The 22,622-nt window shown below is 33.3% G+C and overlaps 1 protein-coding gene across 2 annotated transcripts; it reads right to left on the bottom strand.

The window, feature by feature from the left end:
• Nucleotides 1–4,834: 4,834 nt before the first annotated feature.
• LOC125838826 (probable ADP-ribosylation factor GTPase-activating protein AGD14) lies at nt 4,835–11,043 on the bottom strand. 2 transcript variants are annotated; one of them, XM_049517854.1, is made up of 14 exons: nt 10,957–11,043; nt 10,701–10,831; nt 9,459–9,520; nt 9,230–9,317; nt 9,091–9,152; nt 8,925–9,021; nt 8,200–8,622; nt 7,105–7,587; nt 6,612–6,758; nt 6,423–6,527; nt 6,255–6,338; nt 5,620–5,737; nt 5,408–5,453; nt 4,835–5,216 (listed from the first exon to the last, which is right to left on the bottom strand). In XM_049517854.1, the coding sequence occupies exons 2-14, from the start codon at nt 10,806–10,808 to the stop codon at nt 5,078–5,080; spliced, it is 1,962 nt and encodes a 653-aa protein (XP_049373811.1). In that variant the 5' UTR covers nt 10,809–10,831; nt 10,957–11,043; the 3' UTR covers nt 4,835–5,077. The 2 variants fall into 2 exon arrangements, with proteins under 2 accessions (XP_049373811.1, XP_049373810.1); XM_049517853.1 differs by having other exon boundaries at nt 10,701–10,859; nt 10,957–11,030.
• Nucleotides 11,044–22,622: the final 11,579 nt, after the last annotated feature.

Raw genomic sequence — 22,622 nt, 5'->3', positions numbered from 1 at the left:
AATTTGATCATTTTTGTTTCATTTCGCTATTATTCTAAAACAAACGTTAAACAATAATAAATACTAACCCGAAGGATCCCATATTTTACCATGTTTGATTAAAACTGATACGTAGTTGTCCATCACAACAAAATCAAGAATTTTCAAAGATGAAAAAAACTTCAATTACTCGAATGTGGGATTTTTTTTTTGTTGAAAATTGAAGAGAGAAACGTTGAATTTTTTTTTTTGCAAATTGAAGAGAGAGAAACGTTGAAAAAAGAAGAAGATAAAATCTGATTTTTTAGTTTATCTTAACTGATTTGAGTGAATTAAGGATACTAAATAATCTTAATTAGTTTAAATCCCTTAATTCGTGCTATTTATTAATTATCTACAAAAAAAATGATATGATCTGATTTTTTAGTTTATCTTAACTGATTTTGAGTGAATTAAGGATAAAAAATATTGTTAATTTGTTTGAATCCCTTATTTCTTGCTAATCATTAATTATCTACAATAAATTCAAATTAAATTACAGGCCACACTTTCAGTTTTTTACTTTATTATCTCTAGTTCCGTTTTTTTTTTAAAATTTTCGTTTATCTTTTCTTTTTCTTTTTTAACTTTTTTTCGAATTAATAAAAACATTTCTTTTATTTGTGAATTTGTTATAACCTGAAATTTTTAATGTTATAGCTTGAAAGTCTAAATCTACTGCTATAGCCTGAAAATAGTACTATAATATATGTCATATATGAAATTTACACTAATATTGAGTTTGTGCTCAACACGGGCCGTAACCCATCTAGCTAGTTATAGCCTATAGGAGAAACTCAATCCGTTTTAATATCTTCAATTAATAGGAAAAGATTTTTTACAATTATTTTCAAGTGATTTAATAAATAAATAAAAATATTTTTCATATTTAAACCAAAACCAAATCTACAAGTCACCAGCCAACTAACAGAAACAAAGAGAAAAAAAAGTTACTACTTGAAGCCAAAGAAAGTAAATGAGAGACAAAAATTGCGTAGAAATTGTGACTTTAAGCGTTTCAAATCCCCATGTCCAATTGTGGAAAATATACATCTGTTCATTTTCACTTATTTAAAAATAATTTTTCACCTACTCTATTTTGTTTTTTTTTTTTTTTTTTTTACTTTTGTATCAAAAGTAAATATTTCTTTTTATTTATTCAATTTAGAAAATTAAGAGAGTTTTATTATTATATTATATTTCTTTTTATTCTTAATAGTAGTCAAATTTAGAGTTTCAAAATATCATTAATAATATTAGTTTACTAAAAAAACATTCCCTATAAAAGTTTTCTTAAGGGTGTGACAAGTAAACATGAGATAAGTAATATGAAAGGGAAGGAGTACTTATCACTTTTAACATATTAAGAAAAGATTAATCTTCATGTCAATTACTTATTCTCCAAATTATTTTTCAAGATATAAGGTATTATAATAAAATACTTACATTTTGAGTCAATTCAAAATTAGATAAACAAATTGAAACTTTGTGTGTGTGGGGATAATATATATATTTTTAATATGTACTTCCTCCGTTCACTTTCACTTGTTATGTTTGGACTTTGCAAACTTTTTGAAAAACAATGATTTACATGAATATTTTACCACAATATCCATATTAGTTAATGTTTACTCTTAACTAATTAATGTTGAGGGTGAAAGATGAAAATATATACACCCTCGACAACTCAATTTTTTTTGTTATTTTTTCTTAAACTCCTTTTCAAGTTAATATAAAATTAAAAAAATTAAAACTAAAGGAATATTTCTTTTTCTATTCATATATTAAAATATAATGATATATTAAAAATCATATATTTAGAGAATACTTTTATATATGCTATAAATAAATATATTATTATTTTTATGTCCGGTCAAACATATCCATTATATTCTAGATGAAACTAGGGGGGTTATACACTTGGGAAATGAAACAAGACAAATTGGTTTCATGTGAACAAGAAAGTTAGTAACTAAACACTAAAGACACATGTTGACAAATTTAGTTACATTTTGGGACTCCCTAAAGTACATTATATACTTGTTTTTACTAATGGAAAAAACCACATTGAGATAACATCCCAATAAGTGCAAATAGTAGAATAGATCAAATCAAATCAAAATCAAGAAATCATCTATATATGAAGATGATGGGATGTGGTAGAATTAATTGGATGGTTATGATTATGATTTTATGGCTTTTGATGTCAAAATTAGTGAAAATGGAGGATGAAGTTGTGCCAACAAGAGATATTTATGGTTGTTGGGGAGGATGTTACAATCATTGTTTTCTTCTTCAAAAAAATAGTGATAATGATAAAACTTATCAATGCTATTACAATTGTTTGAACAATTGCACTCCTAGTACTTCTACTTCTTCTACATCATCATCTCCTTCAAATTTTGGGAGTTTATGCCAAGGTGGTTGTTTCTTGATGATTTGCATCCCACTTAGCTTTGGTAAGTAATCTCATTTTTTTTTCTTATTTATGATGCTAAGGAAATTTTTAGTGAGTTAATTAATATACAATACTGTTTTAATTTAAGTGTCTTACGAAAATAGTCTTCGTCTAAATTCTTATTTTAAGAAGAAGGATAGTCTTTTGTGTAAGCACAACATTTTTGATCGAACCCGCCCAATCCAAACTAACAAGACCTAACCCAGAAGTTGTTCTCGAATGTGCTTATCTTGCCTTGTTGTCAATTACCCCTCTCTCTCAATTCTCAGAAAAGTATCTATTTCTACCTTTAGTAAGTTTTTAATTTTAATATTCTATGGATCACGATTTTAAAGTACTAACACATCTTTAATTTAACATTACAAGATTAAAAGTATTTTTTTATTTCTTAAACATCATGCTCTTAAGACACTTAATGTGGGACTGAGAGAGTAATAATTAGCTTCACCACCAACGATTGTAGTGAAGAAGAAATTAGGTGTACCCTTCATCCTTAACTAGAGATTTTTAAAGTCGAGTCCTAAGTACAAAATCGTGTTTGATAAAGGGATAAGTACTCCTCCATTTTCAACTCTCTCTCTTTTACATCTAAGTTGGTTGGACTATTCAAAGATGTTGCTGCACCTGTGTCGGATCCTCAAAAATGCACTATTTTTGAAGGATCCACCACGAATCTGATGACATTTTTGAAGAGTCCGACTACCAACTTAGACTTACATTGTTTTTTTTTTCTTTTTTCTTTATTATGGTTTCTAACAAACTATTGAAATTATGAAATTTTGACTTGGGCAGGTGGTGCAAATATTGGAAATTGTTTGGCAAGCTGTGGAAACCTCTGCAAATTTTTCAACACATTCACAAATATGAAGCTAAATGACTAAATAGTCAATTTGCTTAATGTGTACTCTTAAGAACTTCCTTCAAACTTACTAAGTGAAATTACCAGCTTACCCTTCATGTATTTCACGAATTACTTGTTTGTTTCTTTTGTATTATAAAAGATCAATATTCTCTTTTTAATTGTTCAAGGTTACATTTGACATTAAAATAAATAAAATGAGACCAATGAATTAAAAAGGATTTCTAAATATGGTATTCGATTCATATTATCTGTCTTTTAATATTTTTATATGTATTTTAAGAAAAATAGTTAATATCCTAATCATAAGAGTATTTGTTTTTTTTTTTCTCCTTAAACATTTCAACTGATGAACACTCTACTAACCAGAACAATAAATGTAGATTAATTTGGGTTGGAGTTGGGGGTTTACTATAAATGATTTCTTGTTCTTCAAAAATTACTACTTGTCAAATATTTTGGAATAAACACAATGTGTCAAAACAGCTAATATTTGGAGTCTAGGATGAAATAGCATATTTCTTGGACTAAAAGAGTTGGTCAATTTTGCTCTTATATGTCATAAGTAATTGAATTTTGAAAGAAAGAGAAAGAAAAGGGTGTGTATCGGTCAGTTTGATTTGATTTTGAAGTTTATCGGTTATCGATTTATAAATATGTTAAATGTTATAGAGCTATTAAGATATTGACTTATTGGTTATCAATTTATTGTTTAGCAGTCGTTATCAGTTTAACGTTAAGATTTAACATTTAAAAAATCACTAAAAATCACTTAGAAACAAGACGATAAACCAAATGAACCATGCACATCAGTTGACATATTGCATCTTGCTCAAATACAAATACAAATACAAATACAGACATATTGTAGAATAATCAAAAGTTTGAGACAATCAGAATTAAGAATATGAAACTAAATTATAAGACAAGGACTTTATATACCGAATGACACAAATTTAATTTATTAATTTACTATCGGCTTATCGATTAATCCGTTAAGAGAAATCCTCAAACCATTAAGAACCGATAACCCAATAGCAAAAAACATCAAACCATTACCGGAACCACTAGACCAATAATTTTTTTCGGTTCAAATTATAGGTTTCAGTTCGATTTTGAACAACCATACTTTAGCATGTTGACTTTGATTTGGCAAAGTATTTTTATTAGAGTTGTGGTAGGATGAATATGATCTGTTAATCAAAATTATTAAGTTTCGATCCCTGAGAATGGAAACAAAAAATGCAAAATAATTGGCTTGTAACAAGTTCAAATACTTTTATGTTTCTCAACAAGAACATCTTGATCACCAAATTGAAAAAAATTACAGGACAAATGCAAAAAAGACCAATGTACATACATCCAGTTATACACATTTTCCCAAATTCAAATGTAGTTTTAATCTTGGATTCGCCTCTAGTTGATATATGTAGAGACGGATCTACAATATGTGTTACAGGTTCAGCCGAACGTAGTAGCTTTGACCCAACCCCATCCACTTAATACGTATAAACAATCTAATCCTGAACCCAGTAAGCAAAAAAGAATTGTGAGTTCAGGACGACCATAAACTTAAAATCTTGAATCCGCCTTTGAATATATACAGCTACTAGCAATACACTTTTAACCAGAATGACTGAAACTAACTTCTCCTAAGAAGATGTACATGTGTGTGGGATACAAGAAACTGGAACACAAGTGGAGTCTTGTGTATATATATATGTTTGATGTTGCTTTTTCGACTATCCAAATGGATTTCCTCCTACAGATGAAAAACTGTTTGATCTTGCTGGCGTGTAAAATGCATCATTGGACTGTTGAAGAGGATTTAAGGAAGGGAAGGCGGAATCATCTTTGCCAAAGCTAGTATTCCCTTGTGGACTGTGATGAAAGATTGAAATGTTAGTAAAATTAACATGATAAGAACTAATACCGTGAATTCTTTATCCGATAAAAGGATCTTAGGAAACAACTGATTCATGGTTAATCTATGTTCAAATTGCACGAAAAAAACATATCGAAAGCATGTGGTCTAAGATTGCGAAGCAAAAAATATAGAACAGAAACATTACTTGGCAAGGGCCATGTTGTTGGGAATTTGTTGCCCTGCATATGCCCCTGCAACATTAGCAATAGATAAGATCAAATGTCATCACGAACAGAGAGTTGAAAAGTCCATATTGGTATATATTGAACTATATGATCATCTCATCTAAAAACTTAAGCAGTCAGAGAGAGCACATTCATTTACTTGATTTCTAATGTCATAAGAAGTTGATCTTACCTCCAGAAATGGTCATCCCATAGTTAGTTGTCTGTGGAGGCATATGCATTGCCAAAGCATAAGGCTGAGGCTGTACATTTGTTGGTAGTGCTGCTTGCATAGGTAACATTGAAGGAAACTAAAAAAAGAAGGAACTTCTTCAAGTTAGAGAGTGAAATGAAATTAGAACGTTCGATCTATTGGTATATAGTAGGTACATATCCCACAGGGTTACGAAAAGCTTATTAGCTTCATTAGGAGTAACTAAATACATCCAGAGGTTAATAACCTTGGTGAGCATGTAAATGATTGGAAGACATACGGGAATCATCTCAGTACTTCCATTCTAAGAGATATATAATTCACTGTTTTCTTTCCTTTTCATTTCCGTGCTGTGAATAGAGTTTTTCGTGAACAAATCCAGTTTAGGGTGTTATACAACTTATAGAATTAACCATTTTTGTAATACAACTTACAACTTATAGAGTTAACCTGAACTGGATTTGTATTATTGTGTTATACAACTTATAGAGTAAACCATTTTTGGTACCATTTTGTTCAAAAGTAGCAATTCATATTCCAAAAAATAGTACAGAACACACCGGGTTTGAACAAGAATTGTGGATTGTCATTAGTTCACAATTAACTCAACGTACCTCTGGGGCTTGAACTTGAGGGCCATCCTGACCAATATCGAATGGATTTCTTGTTTTTGCTGAGTTTGGAGGAGCTGAAATTGCCTGTAATCACCAATTCATTTTATGTTAGAACATTTACTTATTCCATGGTTCAAACTTTTGGTAGAGTTTTAAAATGTGACTTACCATTACAGACGGATGGTATTGCATGCCATACGCCATTCCATGAGGGGGAAACTGCCAACCTGGAACAGCTGCAGCAAGTGGAGGATAGCTCAATGTGAAAAGGTCCTGTATCAAAATTATCCCCATTTAACACTCTTTTTTGGCGATATCGACCTACTTAAGATGCTTAGAATCCAGTTTGAAAGTTACCATTGGGAGTTCTTTTCTTCCAATAGTATTTGGATCATTTGATGGACTAGTATTTAGAGCTGACATAGAGGCAGCTTGAGATGGTTGAAGAGATGATGGATTCGTGGGTGGTGCTTCAGCATTTCCTGTAGGTTGCAAAGTATTTTTCTGCCAATAAGCACGAGAAACAGAATCAGTTGCATCAAGCCTTGTTTCAAATACTGAAGTTCCGCATTTACAAATACTGAATTTCAGCATTTGAAATACTGGTGAAATATTGAAAAACTATTTTTAAGGAGTATTTCAGGTGAAATAATGCTTCCCCAAGACAAAATTTCAAACTTTTTTCTACTGAAATTCATATCCAAACACAACGTCAACTTCCAAATATTGTTTTTCAACTTCAGCCAAATATTGTTTGGACATTTAGTTATGCCTACTTTTTAAATGTCTCGGAAAATTTTGCATCATTTGTAATGCATATAACTAGGGTAACTTCACAAACTTTTCTCACCTGACCATATGCAACTCCAAATGGTGCAGTACTTTGTTGAACATTGGGGCTATTGATCCCCACGGGCACTGCAGAATGCTGATTATGTATCGGTATCGCTGTGGAATCATTTGGTCTGGGAAACGATAAGGTACTCTCAAACGAAGCCACAGGAGGTCCAAAACTACTTGAAACTACAGGGGAAGCTCCAGCTGATTGAGTGGCATTGGATGAAGCTACAGTTCCAACTGGTGTAGGTTCAGTAGCAGCTGGAATTTCTGTCGACGCAACTGGTGGAGTTGTCATGTCAATAAACAAAGATTCCAGTAAATCCATATTGGAAACCTTAGCTGCTGAAGAAGGTGGAGTTGTAGCATTGGAGGTCTCTTTAGATGGATCTGTTTCTGTTTGTGGTGACTGTTGCTGAGGCTGAGGTTCAGTTTCCCAATCAATTAAGCTATCAATATTGGTGACCGCTGCCTTTTCCTTTTCCTTTTCCATTTTCTGAAATTAAGAGTTTTATAGGTCATGTAACATTGATATGGAAACCACTTCCCATTTATCGAAAACCCAAGCGGAAATCAAGCTTAGAGAATAGTGATCTTATTCAATAACAGATATATAAGACTCAAATTCATCATTTTACTTGAGAAAAGAGTTGCATGGATAATGATAAATAAGATACATGTATATGACAATAACTATTGAATTGGGTGCGGCGACACAAGGAAAGAACAAGACATTTAAGATACATTGTTATAACAAGATTGCATAGTTATACTAAGTACTCTAGTTGTCGAGAATTTTACAGGACTAAATACTCTAGTTTTTATTTTTTTCAAAAACATCTACTCTCTCTGTCAAATTTTATATGCTAATGTTTCACCAGACACAAAATTTAAGAAAGACGGACTTTTAGCGCATACTAAAAGTATTCTTGAAACTCGTGGTCTTAAACATACCATAACACTTCTATAACTACAATAGCATGTCATTAAGGGTAAACTGAGAAGTCTAACGTTAAGGAGTTTTCAAATATAGAAAGATGCTACTTTTTTCTTGTAAAAACTACAAAGGGAAGTGTCACAAGTAACTTGAAATGATCACAAATCTCACCTCATCATTAGCAGAGCTTTCACGAGTAACCCCGCCTGCACTTTGTTTAGGAGACTCACCAACCTCTAGTGGTATAACTTTATCACCCAAGATGTCTTTGATCGAATGTATTTTGGGAGAACTAGCAGGCGAGTTACTTCTACGCTCTGATTTTGAGAATATATGATATTGATATCGCTTAATATCACTACTTCCATCATCTCGGAACCTGTCATCAACTATTTCAAAGCGCGTTGATAGGCTCCTCTCCCTGTTAGACCTCGCACCTTGGTTGTAATTACGGGGACTTCTTCTATCCTCGATATTGGAATATGATCTTAAGTTCATATCATCACTCCTTCTTGGACTGTATGTTTCAGACGAACATCTGTCAGCATCTCCAGCTCTGGAACTGTACATTTCCTTGTAGTCATCTTTAAAACTCTGCGGAATACAAAGCAGAAGTGTCTGAAGAGGAGTAGGAAAGCTATATGTACAAATCCACAACAGATTGTGTTCTTCAAGTCACACGTTGCTATATACCACATTGTTTCAAATGAAGTTTTACTATAACATTCCTCTAAAAACCGGTATGGAATTGATTCAATTATGGAATCATGAATAGTCATTGATTAGGCGGATGTATAAACACCATAATCTATAGTATTTTCTGTATCAAAAAGTACTATAATACATTATCAACTGCAGGATCGATCTAGCATGAAATGTTTTTGGTGGACACTTACCGTTTTCACTACAGGAAGCTTCTCGCTGCCCCTCTCACCTGTATATTTCCGGTCCACATACACATGCTTTATAAACTCCCGAAGTCTGTAAAGATCACTGTTATGCAAAAACAACATTAGTATTGTGCCACATTACCGGGAATAACTTTCTAGAAAGAAAAATTACCTGGGATCTGGATATGAATTACGATACGTATCCCATGTATTGAAGTAGATTTCCTTAGCTCGCTAAAAAATGAGAAGTGAATTTGCCTATGATCCAAGGATGATTTAAAAGTAAACTTTGGCGAAATGTGCGCGCATACCTCATTACCTCCGGCTTCCAAAGCACTAACTTCTTCTTCACTAAATCTAGCCATTGACACAGATTTCACCCTATGTGTGAACTCACGGCTGAAAAATCATTTCAACGAAAAAATGAATCATCAAATCCAGAGAATCAAACAGAAAACAATTTATCCCGTTTACTTAACAATAAAACACGGTTTATATAACTCCAGAGTACACATGAAGGGAAGATTAGATGATACTCACTGCACTCCGCTGCAACGTGTGCAGACAAATGTCCAGAAAGTTGTGCAAATGTATTGTGGCCCCTGCTAGGAACAAAAGATGCAACGAAAATGTTCCTCAGATCACTGGAAAATAAACAAAGACAGACACATTTAAGATTGAGGAGCTAATTAAGCATATGTAATAGAAATTGTCCCTCTGATCACTCGAAAACAAAGTTAAATACAAATATCGGTTGATAAGGGGATCTGAGTTGAGCCTTACTGCCATTTTCTCCTACAAATAACAAGCCTTCCATTGCATGTAGATGGAACTTTGTGCGCAAATAAGTATTTTTCTCAATCAGCTATATGAATCCTAACTATCCATATCGCGCTAATTAACCTCATTTGTGTCCAATACTATACAAATATATAATAAAATAACAATAAGAACATAAAAATTTTCCATGACTAAAGGACTTCTAGAGAAAAGGACCTAAACTCGACTTACTAACGTGACTAAAACTTAATCACAATGATAGTATCAGGCTATATATACTATCATTTTCTTCCATTGTGCCCTATTCCCAGTGGCGTAGCCACATGGTGGTCAGGGTATCCAATTGGACACCCTTTGTCGGAAAAAAATACAGTATATTCAAGTAAAATGATACACGAAATGATTAAATAATATATTTTGGACACCCTTAAGATAACAAGTTGTTATAGCCTAGTGATTTCACCTCCTTGGAATGAGGAAGTGCTCGTATGTTCGAATCTCACTAGTTCTACTTTTTGAAAAGAGCTTTTGTTGTGCTATTTATGGACACACTTTGTGAAATTCCTAGCTCCGCCACTGCCTATTCCAACGTTGAACCCCAAGGGAAAGTCACGTGAAACTTCTAGTACTCTTCCTTAAGTGCGAATTTCAATTTCACTTGTCGAGTTTTCAGGTTCAACTGAACTCATTCATTTCATCTCAAACTACGTATACATATGCGAATTTCAATTTCACTTGTTGATTTCTCGGGTTCAACTAAACTCATTACTTTCATCTCGAACTACGTATACATATGCAAATTTCAATTTCACTTGTCATTTCTCATGTTCAACTGAATTCATTAATTTCATCTCGAACTACGTACACATATTCAAGAACAATTTTAAAATATATACAATGAGCCTAACTGTGACTCTAGATTCTAGATTCGTAAATTGCTACGCAGGGCACCACATAAATAAATCAAAGAAAGCAACAATTTGAAAGGGTAGGGTTACATACCAAACAATTGCAATTGATACATCTCCTGTTGTGTTGAAGCTTTAAAAGACCACGAATTATCTTTTCTATCTTTTCCTCTCCTTTCATTTTTTTGAACATTTTATTCATCTCCAACCTTTTTTCCCAATTACCTGTTTTATTTTAAGAAGAAAAAAAATACTAAAACAAAAATTATCAATCTTAATGATCAAAAAACATGTTATGTACAAAAGAGAAACATGTTATTAATTAAATCAGCAGATTAAGAAAATATTACCTGATAAAATGTTAACTATTTAATTAATGATTGAAGGGAAATTGTTGGAGATCTAGGAGAACAGGCAAAAAAATATGTTGAAGTTGCAAGGCAATTTTTTTTTTTTTTTTTGGATTGAGAGTGGGTGTGGGGTGGGAGGGAGAGGTGTAGAGGGATTTTTGGCAGTTTTTTCTGTTGAATGTTTTTAACATATAGGCACCATGACGCGGAGCAGAAATTTATTAAACCTATAATAAATAATAGACATGAATTTACAAATTTTTTTTAAAAAAAATTAATGGATTCAATATTAAGAATTTTAAAAGGTTGAATTCTTTGAATTTAAATTTTGAATTCGCCTCTATTATGGTATGAGAATAAAGATGAGATGTGGACATTGATTTCTGTAACTATCGATTTTCGTCGTTATAGAAAAGTCAACGGGGAAAATTTTGAGCCGGAAAACTTTTTGGTAGTAACTTGAATTTCCTAGCCTAGTCAAGATTTGGACGAAATCGGAGTCATGTGAATCTAGAGAAATCTGGTAACGATTGGGTGAATTAACTAGGAATTTGAGTGCATGAGTAGATAGCTAAGACGTTAAGGAATCCATACGACTTTATGGAATCGAATTCAGGCGAGTAGAACTCCCGAAATTAATCTTAGTGTGAACATATATTTTCTGAGTGTCGTGGGATGAAGGTGTGTTGTGAAATGGGGGGTTTGGAACTCGTAGTTTAGCTCTCTGTTTCCGTGCAAGCCGTTGTGGCGGAATTATTCCTGCCAGGGCGGGGCCGTTGTAGCAGGATTAGGCCCGTCATGGCGGGACAATCGTGAATTAAGTCGGAAATAAATCTCAAAATCGTTATTTTCTGCAAGTTTCATTTTTGAGAGCTAAGAAACGACTCAAGCGAGTTCTTGACCGTTTTCACCATTCTTGAGGCTAAAGGTAATGTTTTTACTCCTCGAATCCATTTTTCGATTTGTAGAACGTAAATTCATGGGTAATTATTGTTGGGGAGGGGTTTTAGAGCTATTTGGATGGTGGGAAAGCCCTAATTGGATATTGGGAGCATGAGTTTGATCTAGGGTTAATAGTGTTGACTTTAATCCGGGTAATTAGACATCGTTTATTGATTTTCGTGTTATATTGATTGTTTGTAGATCAAGAACAAGCGGAAAGAATTCGGAAAGGGAAGAATCAAGTTTCTTAGGGGATCCAAGTTTTGTTTGAGGTAAGTGATGGTTGTGATTTTATGTTGGTGTGATATGTATTTGTAATTACTTCATCATGATGCATGTATATATGCGAATGTTGCATTATTGATCACACTAATCGTAAATGAGGATGATTGAATAATTGTATGCCATGAATCATGACTTGATTGTATGATTATGAGAATGTATATTGTGATTGTGATTGTGGCTTGTTGAATGGATCGGGTGTTACGTTCTGTCACACTAACTGGGATCGGTTCCCACATATCGGCATAAACATTGGAACGGGTGTCACGATCCGACACACTAACTTGGAACGGGTACCACGTACCGGTACACTAACAGTTTAGGTGTGGGTTCATGAGAGGACCATTGACTTGACATAACTGTATATCTTGAGAATTGTGAAATGTTACGTTGTTCGTAAATGATAATTGATATTGTATATGTTCGGTATATGCATGTTTATTATGTTGTAATGACTTATATATATTCGCTTAGTAGGATAGCCGTGTGATCCTACCAGTACACTGTGGTTGTGTACTGATACTGCACTTGCTCTTTCTTTGTTGAGTACAGGCATCTTCAGGCGGCTATTGGCAGGCCTCGCTTAGAAGATCAGTGATCAATCGAATTCAAGGGTGAGCCAATTCTTCCGGGCTACCATGAGTTCTCTTTTCGCTTATGTCCACATCTTCGTACTTAGACTAGTACTTTAGATTTTCTTATATTTAATTGGGTTGTGCCCATTTGCTTAGACTTATGATCCTTGTTAGAGTTTTGGTACATTTACTTTCAGGTTCTAGGCATTATTTCCACAGTTGTTTGATTAAACTTTGGAATTTATGAGAACTCTATTTTTCCTTTAGCATTCAAACCTTCTTCCGTAACTTTAAATGCCTTAGTTTCTGATTAAGTTGTGTAGTTCTTGGTTAGCTGATCAGTATTAATGATTCTCCCACCGGAGGATTAGTGTGGGTGCCAATCACGACGTTCTGGGCTGTGACATTTTCCTACTTTTATTAGGCATGTCATTTTTCTTATTTTTGACAAACTTCATTTTTTAGATAAAATGTTTATCAAAATATATAATCAGTTGAAAATTAAAAATAATTAGAAAATAAAATATTAAAGATATTCTCTTTCCAACCAAACACACCCTTATAGGAAAAACCTGGTATGAAGAAGAAGATAATAAAGAGAAATTAAAACAAGAAACAGTGTAAAAGTAGTCAAATAATAATAAAATCATGTCATAAACAACATACTAAGGTAGAGATTATTAACAAACAATAATAAATAAGGGTCATGTACTCGGTAAGCAAGACAACACTACAATACCTACTACTTTTCTACCTTTATATGAGACCTCCACACTCTTCTATCTAGGGTCATGTACTCGGTAACCTGAAGTTGCGCCATATCATGTCGTATCACCTCTCCCTAAACTTCTTTGGCCTATCTCTTTCTCTCTTCGTACCCTCTATAACCAACTCTCATACCTTCTTACTGGTGTGTCTATGCATCTCCTTTTTACATGTTCAAGCCATCTCAATCTCACTTTTCTCATCTTGTCAATCACAGAGGTCACATCCACCTTATTCCGGATATCCTCATTTCTAATTATATCACTTTTAGTATGACCACTGTTGACACCCAATTTTGACCATTCACGATATATATTAATCATCGAGCTTCTTAAATTCCAAACTATTTGAAATAATTGACTTTATAAATTTTAAAATACTTTTCAAGTTATTTTTAATAGTTTTGTCACTTTTATAACTTTTTAAATAATATATACGTTCTAAATGATCATGCATATAATTATTATATTTTATAAATATTCAAAATCGCCTCAAAAGGGTTTTAATTTTACTTAATTATTTGGTTAATTAGTTTAGTTATATAATAGTCTATATTTTAAATTATTTAGTTTATATTTAAATTAATTATTTTATTTCGTTAGAACTAAGAAGCTCATTAATTAATTTATTTTAATTTGTCTTATTCTAATTTTGATTAAATATACAATTCATGTGGTTATTTTCTCAATTCAAATTGATCACACTTTGGTCCAAATTGCTACCATCAAATCTTATTCCCTTAGCCCACCATATCTCCTCCTAACCGACCCACAACAAAAAAAGCCCATTCACCAACAATATTACAATACAATATTCTAGTAAACCCATTCCAATACAATTCCAAATAACCCAACATCAACAATACGTACAACAATACACCAACAATATTACAATACAATATTCTAGTAAACCCATTCCAATACAATTCCAAATAACCCAACATCAACAATACGTACAACAATACACCAAAAACGACCCCACCTCATTTTTCGCCTCCTTCAACCGAGCGATCCCATGAAACGCAGCAGCCCAGAAAATGAATAACTCTAGCAGCAGCAGCCCATCGCGAAACCAGACGAACCCAAATCGCGACCCGAGTCCAGCAACTCCAGCGCGTCATTCTCTCATCTCTCCCTTATCATCTCGCACAAGACCGTTCGAGAATCTTCCAGATGTCGTAATCTCCTTCCTCGCTCGTCCTTCTTCTCAAATCAGACGTTCCTCCTTTGAAATCCATTGAGGATGTGTACTATTCCAGCTTTCAACCTTACCTCTTAAAGAAAATTTGAATTTCGAATTCAAAATCCATCCCAAATTCCCCCTCTTTTCAGCCCTAATTTCATCTATAAATAGTTTCTTCTTCTTCTTCACTGTTGGGGTTGGACAGGGGATAGAGACAGAGAAGATAGAAATAAAATAGACACGAGATATAGAGCGACACTGAAAAACACACTCGATAGAAGCCGAAATTGAGGTGAATAGAGAGTGGATATATAGTGGAAGAACCAGTGCTCTTAACGTTTGAGTCATAGGGTCTTGAGTCCAAATCTTGGTTTCCTTCTCGTTCCTTCATTGTTCTTCGAAGTTCATCGAAAGCTCCCTATGGTGGAAGCTTCATAGTTCAATCTCGTTATCCCGGATTCGCTGCCCTAAGAAGGGTAATCCCTCTTCCTTTTTAACATTTCTTGTTTCTTATTATGTAGTTGGTGGTTCTCTTTAAATATTTATGTGTATTTGACTCTCTCGCTTTTGATCTTGAGTCGTTGTTCGGACTCCGTTTCAGTCGGTCAATCCTTTGTATGATTTGGAGGTTGTATTCGTTTGTTCTTGCTCCTTAGCTTTCAAATATATTGTAGGCATTGAATAAATCATGTTCGTATTGAATAATCTTGTTCATAAGGCTAAAATATATGCTATTCTATTGTCTGTTAATATAAAATGGTTAGAATTTGCCATTCTGTTAGTTTATTTGGAAAACATATTATATGGTATGATTTGTAATGTGTATAACAATAGATAATTTGTGCATACGTGATTAATATAGTTCAGCTACTCCGTATTTGATCATGAATAGTCTAAAAATCATGAGAAACAAATTTATTTTGGTCTTACTAGATGACTTTGTCTAAATGCTAGTTTCTAGTTCTTTTTTTTTTTTTTGTTTAATTTTGTTTTGTCATAGATGAGAAGTCGTATTTGAGATTTTCGATAAGGAATTGCTAACATCTCAAAAAGGGTTAATGTCTTAATTACTTATAACATCTCAAAAAGGTTAATGTCTTATTTGAGATTTTCGATAAGTCTTATATCCTTGTTTTATATTCGTTGCTATCATTATTTTGCCTTCATCATTTCTACATGTCTTACTCATTTGGTGATCTGTTCTCAGCAATTTTAAGGATATCTCATTTGAATTACCTTATTCATGCTTCTCAGTTGCATTCTCTAGATTGATACAGTAGGGTGCTCCTAAGTTTGGTGCTTTACATTTTCATTATGTGTTCCCTTAATCACATTTGAATCAGCAAGACTCTTATGTTTTTATCCTATTGTTTCTTTTGCATGTGAAATATGTCCGAGTTCACTACAAACTCCTCCTTTTCTTTGCATTTCGGGAGAGCCGCAAAGGCTCGAATTCCTCTTTTTGAGTCGGACAGCCGTGAATATCGATGAACAGGTCTTGGAGTTGAAAGGATTCGAAGCAAAGAAGGATCGAAAGATTGGGCCAAAGGCCCATTCTTTGCACAAAAAGAAACTTGTATTTTGTTATTTTTGGGCCTAGTCCCATTTATTGTAATTATTATTATTTGTTAGTTACTAGGACAGGTACAAGGAGACAAGGGTTGCAAAGAGAAGCAAAATTCAAAGATTAGTTTAGGACAGGTGTTGAATATTGGGTCTTTGGTCCCAAAACGAAATTAGGCCCAAGTACTGGTCCAGGCGGACAGAAAAACCATACTTGGGCCCAAGTCTCTTTCCTTATTCATTTTTATTATGTTTATTTACTCGATATTTGTCGTTAATCTTAAGGTCGAAAATATTCAAATCCCCGAAAGACACCCATTTTGAATTAATTACTCAACTAAATTACTCATCTTTCACTTGACTTTAAAAAAAAAAAAAAAAAAATTATGAAATACTTCACTTAGATAATATTTCACTATTTTTCTATTAAAATAGGTCTCAACTATAAAGTAATTCACTTTTTTGCAAATTTAAGATAAGTCAAACGAATTTAGCCAAATAATTAATTGTCGGATAACCACATTAGTGGACATTCTAGGTGCTTTTAAAACCTTTCTAGAATGTTAATAAGAACCTTGAACCCTTTTTAAGTTTTCACTAGATTTCTGTTTTAGTCTTTTGAAAACAACAGTTTTCTTGATTTTTCTTAAAAATTAAGTGGTGACTTTAAAACCAGTCCAGTTAATATTTTTAAATAAAACAACCACATCCACCTTAACTTCCTCATCTCCACAACATGCATCTTTTGTACATGAAATTTCTTGACTTTTCAACACTCAAGTCACATACAACAAAGTTGGTCTAACCATCACTCTATAGAACTTACCTTTGAGTTTTTGTAGTACCTTTTTATCACACAAGACTCCAGAGGCCAGCCTCCACATTATCCACATCGCATCAATATGGTGTGTGGTATCATTGTTGATAACCTCACTCCCCTACAATATAGACTCAAGATACTTGAATTTATCTCTTTTGGGCATATTTTTTTGAGTGTCAAGCCTCACTTTCACGTCTACCAAATGCATCACATCATTGAATTTGTACTCCACATATTCCATCTTAGTCCTGCTAAACCTGAAATCTTTAGTCTCTAAAGTTTATCTCCACACCTATAACTTAGTATACACTCCATTACGTGTCTTATCAATCAAGACTATGTAATCTACAAATAACATACACCATGGCACCTCATCTAAAATGTCTCGCATCAATACATCAATCACCAAAGTAAATAGAAATGGACTAAGAGTTGACCTTTGATGTAACCCCACCTATACATTAAAGTTCTTCGAGATTCATCCCGCTATTCTTACCCACGTTTTGAATTTTCTGTACATATCCTTTAGCGCCCTAATATAGACCATCGATACACCTCTTGCCTCTGGGCATCGCCACAATACCTTCATCGATACTTTATCGTAAGCCTTCTCTTGGTCAATGAACACCATATGTAAGTGCATTTTTCTTTTCTGATATTTTTCCATTAGTCTCCTCACAAGATGAATAGATTTTTTGGTTGATCACTCTGGTATAAAATCAAACTGATTCTCATAAATATAGCCACACCCCTTCTCACTCTCATCTCGACCACTCTCTCCAATCTTTCATAGTGTAACTTAACAATTTAATATCTTTACGATATTTGCAATTTTGTATATCACCCTTGTTCTTATACAACGGAACCATTGTACTCCACATCCATTCCTCAGGCATCTTAGCTTTCTGAAAAATGACATTGAACAATTTAGTTAACCACTTCAAACCTACTTTATTCGTGCTTTTCCAAATCTCCACCAAAACCTTATCTGGTCTTGTCATTTTTTGCCTACTCATTTTACTTATAGTATGTTTCACTTCCTTCAACCTCAATACGCCTAAAAGACCTAAAGTCCTGATGTTTCTCAGAGTGCTCTAACTCACCTAGCACAATGACTTTGTACTTTTTTTTTGTCAAAATTTGATGAAAGTATGCTTGTCATCTTAGCTTAATGAGGGTCTCCTCTGCTAACACATGACCTTCTTCATCCTTGCTACACTTTATTTGATCCAGATCTTGGGCCTTTGTTTATCTTACCTTTTCTAGCCCGTAGAATTTCTTATCTTTGCCTTTATCTCCTAGTTCAATATATAGTCTTTCAAAAGTTGTTTTCTTAACTGTTGTAACCGCTAACTTAACCTTCGCCCTTGCCACCTTATATAATTACCTATCTGCCTGCTTCTTTTCCTCATCCGTGCAATCTATCCACTTCGCATACAAAACTTTCTTTGCCTTGAACTTCTCCATTCCACCACCGATCCCCTCGACGTCCATGGAAGTTGTCATTCGACACCCCTATCACCTCTCTAGGTTCTTCTCTAATGCAACCATTTGTCTTATCTCACATTATTTTTGCATCCCCACTACTCCTACAATCTTCCGTCGTTGTCAACTTCTCTCCAATTACACGAGAGAGGGCATTAAACAGAAGGAAAATCACACCTATAATGATTTTTCAAGATTTTGCATACTTTAGTTATATAGTTTTTTCATTAATATGAATCTGATTTGTTGTTTCATAGTTAGGAAATTCGTATTTATGTTATTTTTAAAAAAATTAAATTTTATTAATTCCATTTTAATACACTATTACATAATAAATTTAATCTTTATTCAATAGATTATGAGTTACATGTCTTTAAAAAAGTCAAATCACGGTATTTGTGATTCACAATGACTTTTTGTATCTATATTTTTATAATGTATATATATATTTTACAATTTCATATATCTATGTTAACCATTGTATCTGTATTCAGTATCAATTTCATCTAGTGTATTCAATATTAATTTTATGTATCCAGTATCAATTTTATACAATGTATAGATATATGTATATTTGATCAATGATATATACATGTGTGTTGTGTTAAATATTCACTGGTATATTCATCAAATAAGTCAATATTTCGTGTAGTTATGTATATCTTCATACTTAGAAGAAAAAGAGAATATATATAGTCGCATAAAATCTTTACTTGTTTTTATAGTAGACACTTAAAGTTTATGGAAGATCCTACACCCAAAGAAACCAATTAAATCTACAATAAATATATTTTTATACCAGTTGGGTTGTCGTGTGTCTCACCCTCAATTACAATAACATTATTAATTATTTTTTCATACTCACTTAATAAAGGTAGAATTTTACCTTGATACACTCGTTTTCTAACCTAAAACCCTAAGAAATTTCAATCTATCCTCTCTCTTTGACCTACCCTCTCTCTTCGGCCGTCCTAAGAAATTTCAAGAGTCGAAATAAGTTTGGAGCATCGCGATTAAAATCTCCTTATTTGTGGTGTCGAAACAAAGAAGTGAAGCCTTACAGGCTAGGTTAGTGATTTCTTGATTTGGATGGGTTTTTTTTAAAAGGAAGTTCTTTTATATAGTAGTTTGTTTTTTTTTTTTAAAAGAAAGCATCTCTATAGTAATTTGTTGATATTTCCTTTGTTATCTTGTTGTTGTGTAATCTATTTATTCATGTGTATGTAGTGTTGGTTTAGGAATGATTGTGGTTTGAAATTGTTTGTAACTTTCACTGATTTAGTGATTTTGAAATTTGTTTGCAATTGTATTTTTAGGGCTTGTTAATATGTCATTTGTTAAATAACTTTAAGATGGTATCAGAAGGCCAAATTGTATTTGTTCTTTCATTTTATTACGTTGATGGATCTATGATTAAGTTCTTGAAGATGACACTAATAGAATATCTTATTTTGATTTGAGAGACTATATAAAGGATCTAGGATATACAACAGAATGTTCTTTTTATGTTAGTTCTTCAATATAGGTGATATTTTTGGTTGAATTTAAGATTGATAAGGTTACCTGTGACATTCTCTCTTTGTTAAAAATAACGCTAAGACTTTTTAAGTCGGGATAATCCTTGAAGCTATGTACCCTCTGCATATGTAGTATTCATTCCCCTTGAAATGTGCTTTCTTTTGTGTAGCTCTGGCGATCAATTTACCTCTTGTTATCAAACGTGTGGGTATTTTTAGTTTTGTGGTGTTGTTGATATACTTTCTTGATTTTTCTACAATCTTCTCCACCTTAGCAATGTCATCCTCTGACTCATTGTCTCTGTCTTTGTCATACTTCTCTATCCATAAATATATTAAAGACTTAACCACCATTATGGCTTGGTCTACATTAGTGACTCGTCGGTGTTGCAATCCCTTCTTAGCCCAATTTTGCAACCTGTCCATAAAGTGAAATAACAAGTCATCATTGGTAAGGTTGAGGATATTAAACGTAAGGTTCGTGAACTCCTTGATGTAGCCCCGTATGCTCCATGTGCTTCAACTCCCTAAGTTTTCTTCTTGCCTCGTAAACGATATTATTTGGAAAAAACTGATGCTTGAACTTGACCTTAAACTGATTCCATATGTTAATTATGAGTAGATATCTCTAAGCATTAGCCGATTTTCATTTTCACCATAGCATGGCATTGTCATCCTTTGAATTTTCATGTCGAAAATAGTTCTCCAAGTGCCAAAGAAAGTTTCTACTTTTTATGTATCAGAACCCTTTGAACACTGGTGGCTTGGGAGCCTTTATCTTAGCATCCCTCGTAACAATAACATTCCTAGAGGTCTCAATCACACCAATGTTGACCAGCTCTTCGAGTGCCTGTCTCTTTGGCTTTATGGCATTGATAGTGCTCAACACCTCCATGAGCCTGCACTCTAAGGTAGAGATGGCTTGCCTCGTCTCTATCTCAGTTTGTGTACGCTCAACCAAGTCACTTCTGATGCTTTCACTCTCTTCATACTTTCAATCTCTTCAAGAGTGCACCCCTCAAGAACACTTAGAGTGTCTTCTACTTTCTCCAAGTGTTGGTCAAATATGTCGACTGCATCCAACTCTGTATTAACCTTCGCAACCCATTCTCTACAAAGCAAGACATCCTTAGGTAGGACCTTCACATCATCCTCGCTCGCTTCAATAGTAAAAGGTTCTTGGGGTGTAAGCCCTTTATTTTTGCCGGCAACATCTTGGGTGACGATGGCTTGAGTGTTAGCATCATTGATTTTGTTGTCGTTTGTCATTTCTTAGTTGTAATCTTGCTCTGATACCACATTATTAGGGGTCGTTTGGTCGAGTGTATAGAAATAATACCCAATAGAGTGTATAAGTAATGCATGTTAATTATACTTGTATTAGTTATGCATTGTATACAAATATTTATTTACAAAAGAATCCATCACAATTATGGTGAAAAAGATGTAAAAGCACTTTTGAGGGGTACTTGGGTCTTTAACCATATTAATGCATGTATTAAATCCTTTGCATTACTAATACCTAAAAATCCATGGTATTAGTAATACACTCCTCAATATACAATAGAGTGTATAACTAATACAAACATTAGTTATACATAGCATGAAAAAATGCGCCAAACAAGGAATTACTAATACATATAATTAATGCATGCATTATTTTTGCTAATACACTCTACCAAACGACCTCTTAGTCTTTTACTAAGCACATTCTGCGGCACTTGACAACTTGCTCACGATCTTGTTATGTCAAGTCAGCCTAAGACCATAAGAATCGCTAAAAGAATGGAAGAAAGAACACTAGAGGATTGTTAGGAAGAATTGTATAAAGAACTTTAATTGAATTTTGCTTGATGATTTTACAAATGGATGTCCCTCTATTTATACTACTTAATTAGGACCCAAAGTGTAAATAATTATTTCTACATAAGTCCCTACATATTTATATTTAGGTCCTTTCTCTATAATTCTTTACTTGCCTAGAATATTCTAGGGGCCTTCATGAGAAATCTCCATATTTTTCTAGAATCATCCATAAGGACTAGTCTTTTTCCTATGTAAGCCCTCCCCATGGACAACTCTGTGTCATGCGGCACTTATGTGACCCTTATAAGGTGTGATGACATGGAGGGTCATCACATAAGTCTTTTAGTCCTAATTTTGAATCTTTCAACCTTTTTACTAAGCATTATAGTCATTTTGTTGAATCTTTTACTCTTCATATTGAACTTCCAACCTTTCTTTTCAGCCTTCTAATTTTCTTGTTGAACCGTTCAAGTTTCAACCCTTCTTTTCAGTTTTCTAGTACTCATGTTAAGCCTCAAATAAATGAAAATCTAAATCGTGAGATCTCATAGAATGAATCTGAAAGGGATAATAATGAAAAGAATATAGATAATGATGTTCGTGGTGAGTATAGGAATTTCAATACTTTCGAAAGGTAATTCAATAGGTCAAATAAAAAATCAAGAGTTACACCCGTTGAACAGATTAGTTCTAGTGAAAAAGGGCCAAATATAGAATATGATGAGACAA

Source organism: Solanum verrucosum, unplaced genomic scaffold (genome assembly GCF_900185275.1).
Source record: "Solanum verrucosum unplaced genomic scaffold, falcon-dt-bn FXZP01000182.1, whole genome shotgun sequence".
In the NCBI taxonomy this organism is placed as follows: Eukaryota; Viridiplantae; Streptophyta; class Magnoliopsida; order Solanales; family Solanaceae; genus Solanum; species Solanum verrucosum.
This window is presented reverse-complemented; position numbering and strand designations above follow the sequence as displayed.

What these genes read in the sequence shown, in the direction of transcription:
- LOC125838826 (XM_049517854.1), bottom strand. Translation starts at nt 10,808, where the DNA reads ATGAATAAAATGTTCAAAAAAATGAAAGGAGAGGAAAAGATAGAAAAG. An exon ending in GTATCAATTGCAATTGTTTG is followed by an intron (nt 9,521 to 10,700) that starts GTATGTAACCCT and finishes TGTTCCTAGCAG; the next exon opens with GGGCCACAATACATTTGCAC. An exon ending in AAAGCTCTGCTAATGATGAG is followed by an intron (nt 7,588 to 8,199) that starts GTGAGATTTGTG and finishes TCTTAATTTCAG; the next exon opens with AAAATGGAAAAGGAAAAGGA.